General features: G+C 40.2%; 1 protein-coding gene across 2 annotated transcripts in view; it reads right to left on the bottom strand.

Annotated features, from left to right (window-relative positions):
• Positions 1-12,743, bottom strand: part of zgc:158270 (uncharacterized protein LOC791213 homolog) — a 21,516-nt gene extending 8,773 nt beyond the window's left edge. The window contains exons 1-4 of one of the 2 annotated variants that reach the window (XM_056468268.1): positions 12,626-12,743; positions 2,965-3,230; positions 1,096-1,230; positions 144-248 (exon numbers count right to left, since the gene is read on the bottom strand). In XM_056468268.1, coding sequence (XP_056324243.1) covers positions 144-248; positions 1,096-1,230; positions 2,965-3,230; positions 12,626-12,698 — 579 coding nt within the window. In that variant the 5' untranslated portion in view covers positions 12,699-12,743. The remainder of the gene's footprint in view (positions 1-143; positions 249-1,095; positions 1,231-2,964; positions 3,231-12,625) is intronic. The other variant, XM_056468269.1, reaches the window with a different exon arrangement.
• Positions 12,744-13,356: the final 613 nt, after the last annotated feature.

Below are 13,356 nucleotides of genomic sequence, written 5' to 3'. Positions count from 1 at the left end.
GTGTGAGAGCATGTGTGTATACATGGGGGTGTGTGTGTGTGCATGAATGTGTGAGTGATTGTATGTAAGAGGGAGTGTGTGTGTATACATGAGTGTGTCAGTGTGTGTGTGCGCATTTGTGTGTGTGTGTGTGTGTGCTGCACCTGTACTGAGCTGGTCATGGTGCTGAGGGCGAACAGTGTTGCGCAGTCTTTAATGGTGGACTGACTGTCAAACACACCCTGAGTGTCCAGGAGGAGCACGGCCACCTGTGGGTAGACAGATGGTCAAACACAAACACACACACACACACCCCGCCAGAACATGACCCAACTGATTCACTCACACACACTCTCACACACACAACATTACAAAATTCACACACAAAAAACACAAAAACACACACCAGAACATGCCTCAATCTCTCTCTCTCACACGCATGCGCACACACACACACACACACACACACACACATTTACATTTACATTTAGTCATTTAGCAGACGCTTTTATCCAAAGCGACTTACAAATGAGGACAAGGAAGCAATTTACACAACTATAAGAGCAGCAGTGAACAAGTGCTGTAGACAAGTTTCAGGTGTGTAAAGTCTAAGAAGCAAAACATTAGTAGAAATTTTTTTTTTTTTTTTTTTTTTTTTTTAAGAGAGAGAGAGAGAGAGAGAGAGAGAGAGAGAGAGAGGGCACAGTTAGTGGTATAGCCAGAGAGGCAATTGCAGATTAGGAAGGAAAGTGGAGACTAAACAGTTGAGTTTTTAGTCGTTTTTGAAGACAGCAAGTGACTCGGCTGTTCTGATGTAGTTAGGGAGTTCATTCCACCAACTGGGCAGATTGAATGTGAGAGTTCGGGAAAGTGATTTCTTCCCTCTTTGGGATGGAACAACGAGGCGACGTTCATTCACAGAACGCAAGTTTCTGGAGGGCACATATATCTACACACACACACACATCTACACACACACACACACACTCGTCAGAGCATAACAAAATTGACTCAAAACACAGACACTGGATCATGCCTGTAGTAAATGTGTGCTGCATATGTGTTTGTGTGTGTGTGTGTGTGTGTGTGTGTGTGTGTGTGTGTGTGTGTGTTTACCTTGCTGCCGTCTGGTTTCTCCACCACAAACACTTCACTCCAGGCCTGAATGCCGGTGGTCTCGCGCTCGCAGCCGCCCCGCCAGGTGAAGCCCGTCAGCGGATCATTATCTCCCCCCAGCCACACCTCTGAGTCCTGCGCACACGCACACATGCACACATACACACGCACACGCATGAAGAAATATGCATACACAAATACACAGCAGCCACACACACACAAACTTACATTTTCATGCACACACAAACACACACACACACATACAGGTATATATATATATAGATATTCCCTAGATCTAATACTTGTGCTAGATGGATGCTGGGTCCCTAACAAGAACTATCCAACCATTCTGGAGGATCATGTGACCCAATGGGTCAAACACAGTATCCTAAAGGCGGTGGTGTGTGTCAGGATGATAATGCAGCGAAACACACAGCAGGACTGGAGACTGTTTGATGAAGATGAAAGTGAAGTGAAGAAAGTGAAGAAAGTGAATCTCCCATGGCCTGCACAGTACCCAGATGTTAACATTATTGAGTACTTTAGGGTGTTTTGGAGGAGCGAGTCAGGAAAGGTTTTCTCCAGCAGCATCAGTAGTGACCTGAACACTATTCTGAAGAGGAACGCTGAGGAGGAGGAGCTACAGCAGCTGATGCTGAACTGAGAAGGAGGAGCTACAGCAGCTGATGCTGGACTGAGGAGGAGCTACAGCAGCTGATGCTGGACTGAGGAGGAGGAGCTACAGCAGCTGATGCTGGACTGAGGAGGAGGAGCTACAGCAGCTGATGCTGGACTGAGGAGGAGGAGCTACAGCAGCTGATGCTGGACTGAGGAGGAGGAGCTACAGCAGCTGATGCTGGACTGAGGAGGAGGAGCTACAGCAGCTGATGCTGGACTGAGGAGGAGGAGCTACAGCAGCTGATGCTGGACTGAGGAGGAGGAGCTACACCAGACTGATCAACTACTGCGCTCAAACACCAGGAGTTTCGGTTTCATTCTCCCACTCACACACACAGTTCAAGTCAGAATTATTAGCCCCCCTGAATTATAATTATAAAAAATATTAGAGGAAATACTGTGAACATTTCCTTGCTCTGTTAAACATCATTTAGGGAATATTTAAACAAGAAAAAAATACTCAAAGGGGGCGAATATATCTGACCTCAACTGTACATCTCCACAGTGTTTTCAGCCATGTGACCCGTGTGCTGCATGTTCAGTGTGAGAGCTCAATCTACACTCAATAACACTCCACACACACACACACACACACACACACACACACACACACACACACACACACACACACACACACACACACACACACACACACACACACACACAAAGAGTCTTTGAGAGAAACACAAACCAGCAGTGTTCACAGTAAAGCGGCTGTAGAGGATTAATGCTCTGTGTGTGTGTGTGTAATGTTTCTACACTGCTGCTGGTCAAACAGCACACACTGAGCACTCTATAGAGTCATCATCATCATCATCATCATCATCATTCTGCAGAGGAGGTTACTTCATCACTGATGAGCGACACATTAAAGCACACGCTACATCCAAACATCAGTGCAGCACGCTTCATGTTCATTCTGTCTCTATCACTGACTGCTGTCTATATGACACAGCAGGAGAAACACACACACACATGTGGGAACAGTGGGCGGGAGCAGAACCAGCTCATTTGCATTTAAAAGGCACAGTAACAGCTAAAGTGAGGCCAAACTGGGCACATTCAGCAGGGTATAATAGATGATCTGATGGGTATGTTGAGCTGAAACTGCACACACACATTCTGGAGACAGCAAACACCGATCTTACAGACCCTAAAGACAGTGTTTCTGTAGAGATTTCGTCTGCTGACCTGCTTGTACATGTATCTGAGCATGAAGTCCAGCAGGAAGGACTTGCCCTTACGGAAGGCTCCGGCCACCGACAGCACCACCACATGCAGGTCGCGCACACACTCCTGCAGCAGCATCCGCTCCAGCGCCGCTTCATCCAGACAGAACTGCTGACGCTCCTCGTCCGCCCTGACGATCTGCACCGGCCCACACGACTCCCCGTCCACACACACTCCTGCAGCACACTCCAGCACAGGAGGAGAGACATCCTGCACACCACACACACCTCACACAGAGAGAGAGGAAGTTAGAACACACACCTGATACCCACACACACACCCACACACACACAGGGAGCAGTGTTTATTTGACTTGTGTCTTCGCTCTGTTGTGTTGTTCACCTGTGCTTGTCATGTGTTTCAGTGTAGTCAGAGAGTGTTCAGGTACAGAAATGGAATAATTCATGTAAACTAGCACTGTATAACATCATTACTGCATAAATCAACACAATTATTCTTTATTAAGTTACAAATGGGACAATTACTTGTAGTTTCTGAGTTTCTTTTACTCTCTCAGGCCTAAAATCATGCAGATAGTAAACCTGTACTCTCTATGGTTAAACTCTACAGTAATGCACAGATCTGAGGAGTTCTGAACGCTGTATAAGCCCAACTCCACATTGCAGATCCATGTCATATGCACTGGGGTGTAACGGATCACAGCTAAGGGTGCAGAACACATGTGACCCGTGGATTAGACTCATACATCTGTTTTATTGTAGATTAATCATAAATGTGTAACGATCACAGAGAGATGGCCTCTCACGTCATTCAAAAGCATGTAGGCTTTCCTGTAAAATATAATGATGACAGAAGTTGTGTTGGGTTATTGGGGATGTGCTGGGTTTCTTAGGTTATTAAAGGTGTTTTCTGTCAATATGTGTTTATCCTGCATTAATGCATTCAGTGTAAGCTGCACCATTAATCATTGAAAGATCAGGATCTCAACACCCACGCAACATCAATTATAAATGATATACATATGATTAGCACATTTTTATTAATCCTAACTAGCCCTAACCCACTGATATTTATGGTAAAGATTAAAATCACCCTCATATGCATTTAACGACGCAAGAAAGATGTAGGCAGCAGTTACATTATTTAACCAGTAGGTGGCGACAACCAGCCATCAAAAACACGTCACTGAATAATTCTTCAACGATCATCTAGCAGTGGAAAACTGAATCCTTTATTGAAGATGAGACTAAATAAACATGGGTTAAATAAATGATAATGTTAGATTTCTACATTCTCAGCAACAGTAGGAGGAACAGTGAGTTTTTCACAGTACTGAATATTTTATTCAGCTGATTATTTCTCCATTTTATTTTATTTTTAATATAATCACATCTTCTCAGTTCTGTTTGTTAAACCAAGTGTCTTGCAGTGCTGTTTCTGTAATAAACGGAAAGCAAATTACATTTCGTCACCTTAGAAATACAAGGTTCTGTCTGACATTTTTGTCAAAATTGAGTTATTGACATATTCTTATTAAATGACATCTTATTTACATTATGGGATGTTTTTTTATAAGTTGTTTACAATTTAAGACTTTTTATTTAAAAAACAAAATGGTTTATCTACAAACTTGAACTCTAGCTTGGCTCTATAAGGTTCTTTCTGTGAGCCAATCAGCATTTTAAATGTACGCACGAGGACCAATCAGGATCAGCTTTCTTTGTCGTTTCACCGGACTGCTCCACTGACAGCAGGAAACACCAGAAAGACAAAATCACACAAAATCAGAGTCGACTACATAATGCCACACCACACACAACTGAGATGTGTCAACGTGATGATTTAGCATTTCCTTTACATTGAGATTCATTCATTCATTTTCTTTTCGGCTCAGTCCCTTTATTAATCTGGGGTCACCACAGCAGAATGAACCACCAACTTATCCAGCATATGTTTCACACAGTGGATGCCCTTCCAGCTGCAACCCATCAATGGAAAACACCCATACACACTCAATCACATACATACAATATGGCCAATTTTAGCTTACCCAATTCACCTGTACCGCATGTGTTTGGACTTGTGGGGGAAACCGGAGCACCCGAAGGAAACACACACCAACAACGAGAGAACATGCAAACTGACCCAACTGAAGCTCGAACCAGCGACCTTCTTGCTGCGAGGCGATCGTGCTACCCACTGCGCCACGGACATTGAGATAAAATGTTAAATTTGACATTGTTGAAAAAGAGATGAATATTAAAATGTCTATATTAAATGTGAAATGTATTTATTTGTTTAAATATAGTCAGTGAAACACTTTTCAGTGTTTATTAAACTCATTTATTTTTCATCGTCTGTTTCTTTTAAACTCTTTAAATTTAATATTAAGCCTTGAAGGGCAAATACTTAATTTAATTAATGGAACATATAATATAATAAATATAATTCAATAATTCATTTAAAGCATAAAATGTAATAAATATTAACACATTAATTAGATCAAATTAACATCTGCACTGGCATATTAAGCATATAGCCCTGTACGCTTCATTTAAACAAAAAATAATAATCCTAAAACATGAAATAAATGTTATAGAAAGCAAATATTTTACTTCTCAAGCATCAACATGTTGTTACAACACAAACTTATATATTTTTGATTGTATTTCTTGAAGTAATGCTTCAGTGAATGATCTGCCAGATAGAAGTTTATAATTCCTAGTGGAAATGACCTTTCAGAATGAGAAGCTTCTCTCTGCATTTACCGAGAACTTTGATCATTTACATGTAGAGAACTCTTAGGGTCTCTGTCATGTTAATGTGTGAAAGAGAGCTGTTACACACATATTGTTTGCTATATGGAATGCAAAATCTTTGAAGCTCAATAACTCAAGATCATTCAGAACACAGACAGAACCTTATCATTCTAAAGGTGACTATTTGTCTCCCGCCCTTTTTGGTTGATCTGAAAAATGGTGCGATCCATTACTAAAACAACCATAATGTGATCCAAACATGAGATCTGTGATCCCTTACACCACTATGCACACAATGTGTTAGCTATGCTGATATACACACCATTATTAAATACACAATGGACTTTGCATGAGGAGTGAGAGAACACACACATTACTATAGTAATACTGCACACGTGTCCACATCTCTGGATCCCTGCGTTTGTCCTCAAAACACAGCATGAATGCCGCAAATGGACTGACCCACATCAGCCCGTCTAAAGTTACTCATAAACCAGTTAAACCAGTGATACACAGCAAAACATGCTGCTCTTACTCAGTTTCTGACCCACTTCCACTCCAAACAGCTTACATCTCTTAATTTAGGAAGCATTTTCTAGACAAGCAACACATGTTGTCTTCTCTTCAGAAATCAGTCAAAATTAGGTGTGCGTTTATCATTTAAACACGGTATAAGATGCTATAAATGAGGTATAACAATGGTATAAGAAACATAACGCTTTTTCAAAGTAAAATATTATTTCACTTACACCATTGCCAGATCATTCTGCTTAACACACTGAATTTTGACTCCTTTCCTAAAGCAAGACTATACTGTTTGCTTGTCTAGAAAATGCTTCTTGGTTTCAGAATTTGTAGATATTTGGACTAAAAACAAGATATAAACATTTAGTAAGTAAAACATTTGCAGTGTGCCAGTCTCGGACATACAGAAACACTGACCCAGCTGTGAATAATAACAACAATACATATTATAATGCACTTTTATCAAACTCAAAACACAACACATACAGCTGAAGTCAGAATTATTAGCCCCCCTGTTTATTTTTTCCCAATTTCTGTTTAACAGAGAGCAGATTTCTCCAACACATCTCTAATCATATTAGTGTTAATAACTCATCTCTAATAACTGATTTATTTTCTCTTTGTCATAATGACAGTAAATAATATTAGACTAGATATTCTTCAAGACACTAGTATTCAGCTTAAAGTGACATTTAAAGGCTTCACTAGGGTAATTAGGGTAACTAGGCAGGTTAGAGTAAGGCAAGTTATTGTATAATGATGGTTTGTTCTGTAGATTATCGAGAAAATATATAGTTTAAAGAGGCTAATAATATTGACCTTAAAATGGTTCATAAATTAAAAACTGCTTTTATTCTAGCCGAAATAAAACAAATAAGACTTTCTCCAGAAGAAAAAATATTAGAGGAAATACTGTGAACGTTTCCCTGCTCTGTTAAACATCATTTGAGGAACATTTAAACAAGAGCCAGAGCCCAAACACAAACCTGCATAATAATAACTCAGACCGCAATAATCAGTTAAAACAATACATAAGCTAAACTGCTAACAGAAACAGCCGCATTTATCCATTTATTTACTTTACTTTTTTTACTATAGTTATTTTTTACTATTTGTTTTTCCCCATTATCACCATGTATATGATGTTAAAAACGATTGTAAAAACCATGTATATACACATACAAATGTTGAATTTCCTTGAATGTAAAACAAAATACAGAGAATATTTCAAAATAATTAAAAAATATACAAAATGACAAACAGCACAATAAAATGAAGCCTGCTGTGAATGATTTATGAACAATCAGACACCACCATACATTATAATGGTTTCCTATAGTGACACATCCCTGAGGTCCTGTAGAGCTGGTTATCTAGTGCACTAACAGAGAGTGCTCCCCAGCGAGGGCGCGTATGGGCAGGGAGGTTATTTAAAGCAGCACTGCATGTAGTTCAGGAGAAACCCAGAAAAACAAGCAGCTCTGCCGTGAAAAACACCTCCAAACTCCTTTAAAAGCTCTTTATAAATAACCTCAACAACAACACTCATTTCCAAAGAACATTTAAACACAATTAAACTGATCCAGAGTGCTGAACAAGCAGATCCAGCCTATGAAACTACACACATCTGAAAGAATAGATTTAAAAATGTCCAACATTATAAATCTATATACTGTATGTGCTCTCTTTAACACAACACATGAGCATAACATCAACATTAGCACTGTGACATGCAGAAAAGGTTTTCATCAACTGAAGTAATGTAAATCACATTCATGTAAATTCATATTCATAAAATCAGCTAATTCAGAGCTGCTATGAAGATTCAGTTTTCAGTCTTTTGAGTCAGTTGTAAAGTTACAAGCACTCAGATACACAGCAGTACTGGGGGATCAGTTTATAGTTTCGATATAAACACTGATGTTTATTGTAAAGATTAAAATCCCCATCATGTGTCTTTAACTTGACGCTCAAAAGTGAAAGCTGCAGCAGCTCCATCATCTAACCAATGGAAACAACCAGACAAACATATGAAGTATGAATGAATGATTCTGCACAAATGGTCCATCCAGTAATGAAAGAGGAAGTTATTATGGGTGAGTTACTGAATCATTCATTGAAAATGAGACTAAAAACTAAATATGATTGGAACTCCAGATGTTCTGTCCACTACAGTACATGCAATAGTGGTGTTGTTTTTGGATCCTGTCAATCAAACGCAGATTCGCCAGGACTCAGAACGCTCGTGAAGGTACTAGTTATAACAAATCTCACATGTTCATATTACGGTTCTGATAACTAGGCAAGGTCCAGTATAAGATTCAGACGGTATGATAACCTTGAATAATTATATCACTGTATTGTGATTACTGCTCTAAAATATGCTCCTTTTAAATATCTAGATAAAAATAAAAAATAATTCCCTCTTTGAACACAATATATTTTAGTTTAAGGAACATTTAAAATATTCTAGAGCTGTAAACATGTCAAGACTAAATCAGTCAAATCAATCATTGAGCTCTGTTGTCTTCAAAAACACTGATTTCTTCATAATTTAAATGGCATGTTGGGATATCTTTTCAGCTGGAGATACTGCTGTCTGAAAAAATGTAAATAAAATCTCTTACGCATAGCTTAGGAACAGTATAGCAGAAAATTGAGGCAGTTTTAAAACCTTGACGTTTGCAAACCCAATGCCCCATGATAACTGATCATTATACGGTCCTGACGTAATAATCAGGATTATTATTGCAGAATAAACACTTTAGTCTTACACAACAGCTGCTGATTAAACTTTATTCTCAAATAACCACCGGCTGGATGTACATTATCCCTTACCTAATAAGTCTCATATGAATACAACTTGTTTATGTTTATGTGGGTCAAATTGGGGTAAAATTGATTTTATATATTTTACACATTCTGACTTTCTCCTTAAATATATAATTTCAGAAAAGGTTTCTTTGCGAATTATAAATAGGGAAATCCTATTAGCAGCCAATGACTTCCAAAGTACAACATTGTTCAGTCAATGTAATAGTGCTAATGTTGTTCTGAAGTCATACTTGCATGCGACTTTAGACCCAATATTCAAAGTAGCATGGCAAATAATATTGAGTCTCAAAACATCACTAAACTAATGTGCGACTACAAAACCAACTTTAACCCAATATGAGCGGCAAGAGGTTAAGCATAAAGTGCAATACAGCTTTAATTCTAGTGTTTTATACATTTATTTTTAAAAAGTAACAGCTAGAATCCATTTTCCTAAAGATTTCCAGAAGCAAGTCACTAAACTGGCACTAACTGTAACTATAGCTACTAAGGAGTCAGTTCTCCTCCAGCGACTCAGCATCCGTGTGGAAAAGTTTGAAAAACATCACAAACTACAAGACACCATCCCCCAGCGCTGTAGACGATGAACGACTTGCAAACGACCTGAATGAGTTTTACTGCCGGTTTGAGAAAACCCCCCACACCCACTCTGAACTGCTCTTCACGCCACCATTAACACCACCATCCCCCGCCTCCCTCATACCTGCCCTACAGTTCAGTGAAGAGGAGGTGTGCCAGGTCTTCCGGAAACAGAAGAGGAAAAAAGCACCAGGCCCAGATTTTATAACACCAGCCTGTTTAAAATCCTGTGCTGACCAACTGGCCCCCATCTTCACCCTGATCTTCAACAGATCACTGGAGCTGTGTGAAGTGCCCTCCTGCCTCAAACGCTCCACCATCATCCCCATCCCAAAGAAACCCAAACTTACAGGACTAAATGACTACAGACCGGTGGCACTAACATCTGTGGTCATGAAGTCCTTTGAAAAACTGATGCTGGCTCACCTGAAGGACATCACTGAACCCTCACTGGACTCTCTTCAGTTTGCCTACAGAGCAAACAGGTCTGTGGATGGTGCAGTAAATATGGGACTGCATTATGCTCTGCAACACCTAGACAGACCAGGGACCTATGTGAGGATGTTGTTTGTTGACTTCAGCTCGGCGTTTAACACCATCATCCCAAAACTTCTCCTGCCCAAATTAACTCAGCTCTCTGTGCCCACCTCTGTCTGTCATTGGATCAACAGCTTCCTAACGGACAGGCAGCAGCTGGTGAAGCTGGGAAAATTCTCATCTAGCATCCGCACAATCAGCACTGGCGCCCCCCAGGGGTGTGTCCTCTCCCCACTGCTCTTCTCCCTGTACACGAATGACTGCACATCAAAAGACTCCTCTGTGAAGCTCTTGAAGTTTGCAGACGACACCACACTTATCGGCCTCATTCAGGACGGTGATGAGTCTGCTTACAGACAGGAGGTTAAGGAGTTGGCTGTCTGGTGCAGTAACAACAACCTGGAGCTCAACACGCTCAAAACAGTGGAGATGATAGTGGACTTCAGGAGAAACCCCCCTGCTCTCCCCCCACTGAGCATCATGGACAGCACTGTGGCAGCAGTGGAGTCATTCAGGTTCCTGGGCACCACCATCTCTCAGGACCTGAAGTGGGACACTCACATTGACTCCATTGTCAAAAAAGCTCAACAGAGGCCGTACTTTCTTCGTCAGCTGAGGAAGTTTAACCTCCCAAAGGAGCTGCTGAAACAGTTCTACACCTCCATCATTGAATCAGTCATCTGCACATCAATAACTGTCTGGTTTAGCTCAGCTACTAAATACGACCTCCAAAGACTACGTCGAATAGTTCGGACTGCTGAGCGAATCACTGGTACAACCCTTCCTACTCCCCAAGAACTGTACTTATCCAGAGCGAGCAGAAGGGCTGCCAAAATCACTCTGGACCCCTCACACCCAGCACACTGCCTCTTTGAACTGTTACCTTCTGGTCGACGCTACAGAGCACTTCGCACCAGAACAGCCCGACACAGAAACAGTTTCTTCCCTCAGGCAATCCATCTCATGAACACTTGATGATAATAATTGTGGAACCAACATCACTACTGCTATACACTTTTATACACATATACACTTATTTAACAACACACTTTACATGCCAATTTGCACATAACAGCTGCTCATATAACGTTGTATATAGTAATAAACATGTACATACACTTGTCAATCTGTATATTTGCACTCACTACTTACTTCTATTTTTAAAAATATATATTTATGATCTGTTTTTTGTCCTGTCTCTGTAATCCTGTTGCACTGTAGAAGCTCTGTCACGAAAACAAATTCCTCGTATGTGTGAACATACCTGGCAATAAAGCTCTTTCTGATTCTATTAATAATCATTTTAATAATTAATCATGCTAAATAACTCTTTAAGATTCAGTTTCTGACCATAATAATCATTAAAGCTCACCTGGAATCTTTATACTCTACTTCATACCACTTTAACAACAATATTTTATTCATAAAATCAAACAAAATCACATTTAGTATCATCACTTACTCTCTAACATTAATAAGTACAGCTGAAGAGCGCAGCTTCACTTTAATATAACTATATCTGCTACACTCAATTAAACATTATTCCAACAATATTTTGAGATTTTACTAAAAAATTAATTTAACATGTTAAACTAAACACTGAACTCTCAACACTTCCTATTTATATACAATTATATACAATGTGTACGCAGGTTAACCAAAAGATGTCTCAAATTATACACCATAAGGTAAATGACAGTACAGGAGTCTATCTTACATAACACACACACACACAGACACACACACACACAATAACCAAAAATAACCAATTAAATAATAAAACGCCAAGTGTATCACGTGATCTCGAGAAACCGTCACACAACCTTCACGCAACTATCCAGCAACACAACACCATCTCCACACCACAACAACCTGTCGAACGGCAGGAAAGCAGAATATTATACATGTGTGATTAATGTGTATAGTAAAACACCTGTGTGTGATCGAGATGGAGCTGTTTCTCCGTCATTTACTGAGTTTTCTCCTCAAATCTCCGTCCGTTCGTGATTCCTGTCAGATATATCTCTATATTCCCGTGTGGCCTGATAAACACGAGCTGTGAAACTGGAGGATCAAGCCTCACACAGAGCTCGACTGCCCATTAAACACAATAAAGCATCAGTAATAAATCAGCTGTGCTCCTCCGAGTGACTGAACTCTGCAGCACCATCATCATCATCATCATCATCATCACCTCAGCATCTCTGCGTTCCTCACACACGTATTCTCCGAGCTCTAATTAAAAACGACGGCTTTAATGTGGTGTCGTTTATTTCATTCTAACGCTGAATTAATTCATTATATCGGTGTGTTTTACCGCAGCGCATCACTGGCCTGCTCCCACCAAACGCCATTTCGCGCCACTCGTGACCCGCGCTCAGCTGATCAGACACGCGCACACTCGCGCTTCTCTCCGCCGTTCTTACCTTCTCTATACCGGCTGTTGCTGCACGTCTGTCCGGTGTGATTCCGGTGCTTTAAGCCGCTCTCCTCCGCCATCTTGACCCCCGTTCAAAATAATCGCACGCGCGTGACGTCACGAGCGCCGCTACACTCCTGCGCGCTCCTGCTTTATCGCTGCGCGTGTTCATGTGTCCGGATGCGCGTTCCTCGCTGCCTCAGTTCATTGTGGAGTTACTGTGACACTTTCTGTGTAAAAGATCGTGTTTTGAGTGCAAAACAGAGACCTGTTCGGGACTTGTTTTATTATTATTATAATATATACAGATATATTTATTATATTCTTTCTGTTTGTTCAAGTTTTGTCCCACTCCAGATGCACAGATGCCTACAGGGAAACATATAAGTAGATTTATTTACTCCACTTCTTCTGCTATTTTTGTTTCACTCGCTTTCCCTTTCAATATAGATAAAAAGACATGGAAAACTGATGTGTTTTATTTTTATTGGAGTTTAATTAAATGGAATAATGGACATAAACGCCTTTCAGAAAATAGAAATAAGTTTGCAATAAAACTAAATGATAATAATAATCAAGGTTGATTTATCAAGTGGTCAAACAGAAAAGCATTTGTCCTAATGCTGCTTCAGAATGTTTTGCCTTCAGCAATGTCCAATCATAATTCCTCAATGTATAATAATAGGCCAATGATCAATATTCAGAATACTTAGAGTCAATAAACTGGTGCATTGAGTC

This window comes from Danio aesculapii, chromosome 11, assembly GCF_903798145.1.
Source record: "Danio aesculapii chromosome 11, fDanAes4.1, whole genome shotgun sequence".
In the NCBI taxonomy this organism is placed as follows: domain Eukaryota; kingdom Metazoa; phylum Chordata; class Actinopteri; order Cypriniformes; family Danionidae; genus Danio; species Danio aesculapii.
The sequence above is the reverse complement of the archived record's forward strand: the minus strand, read 5'-3'. Positions and strand labels throughout refer to the sequence as shown.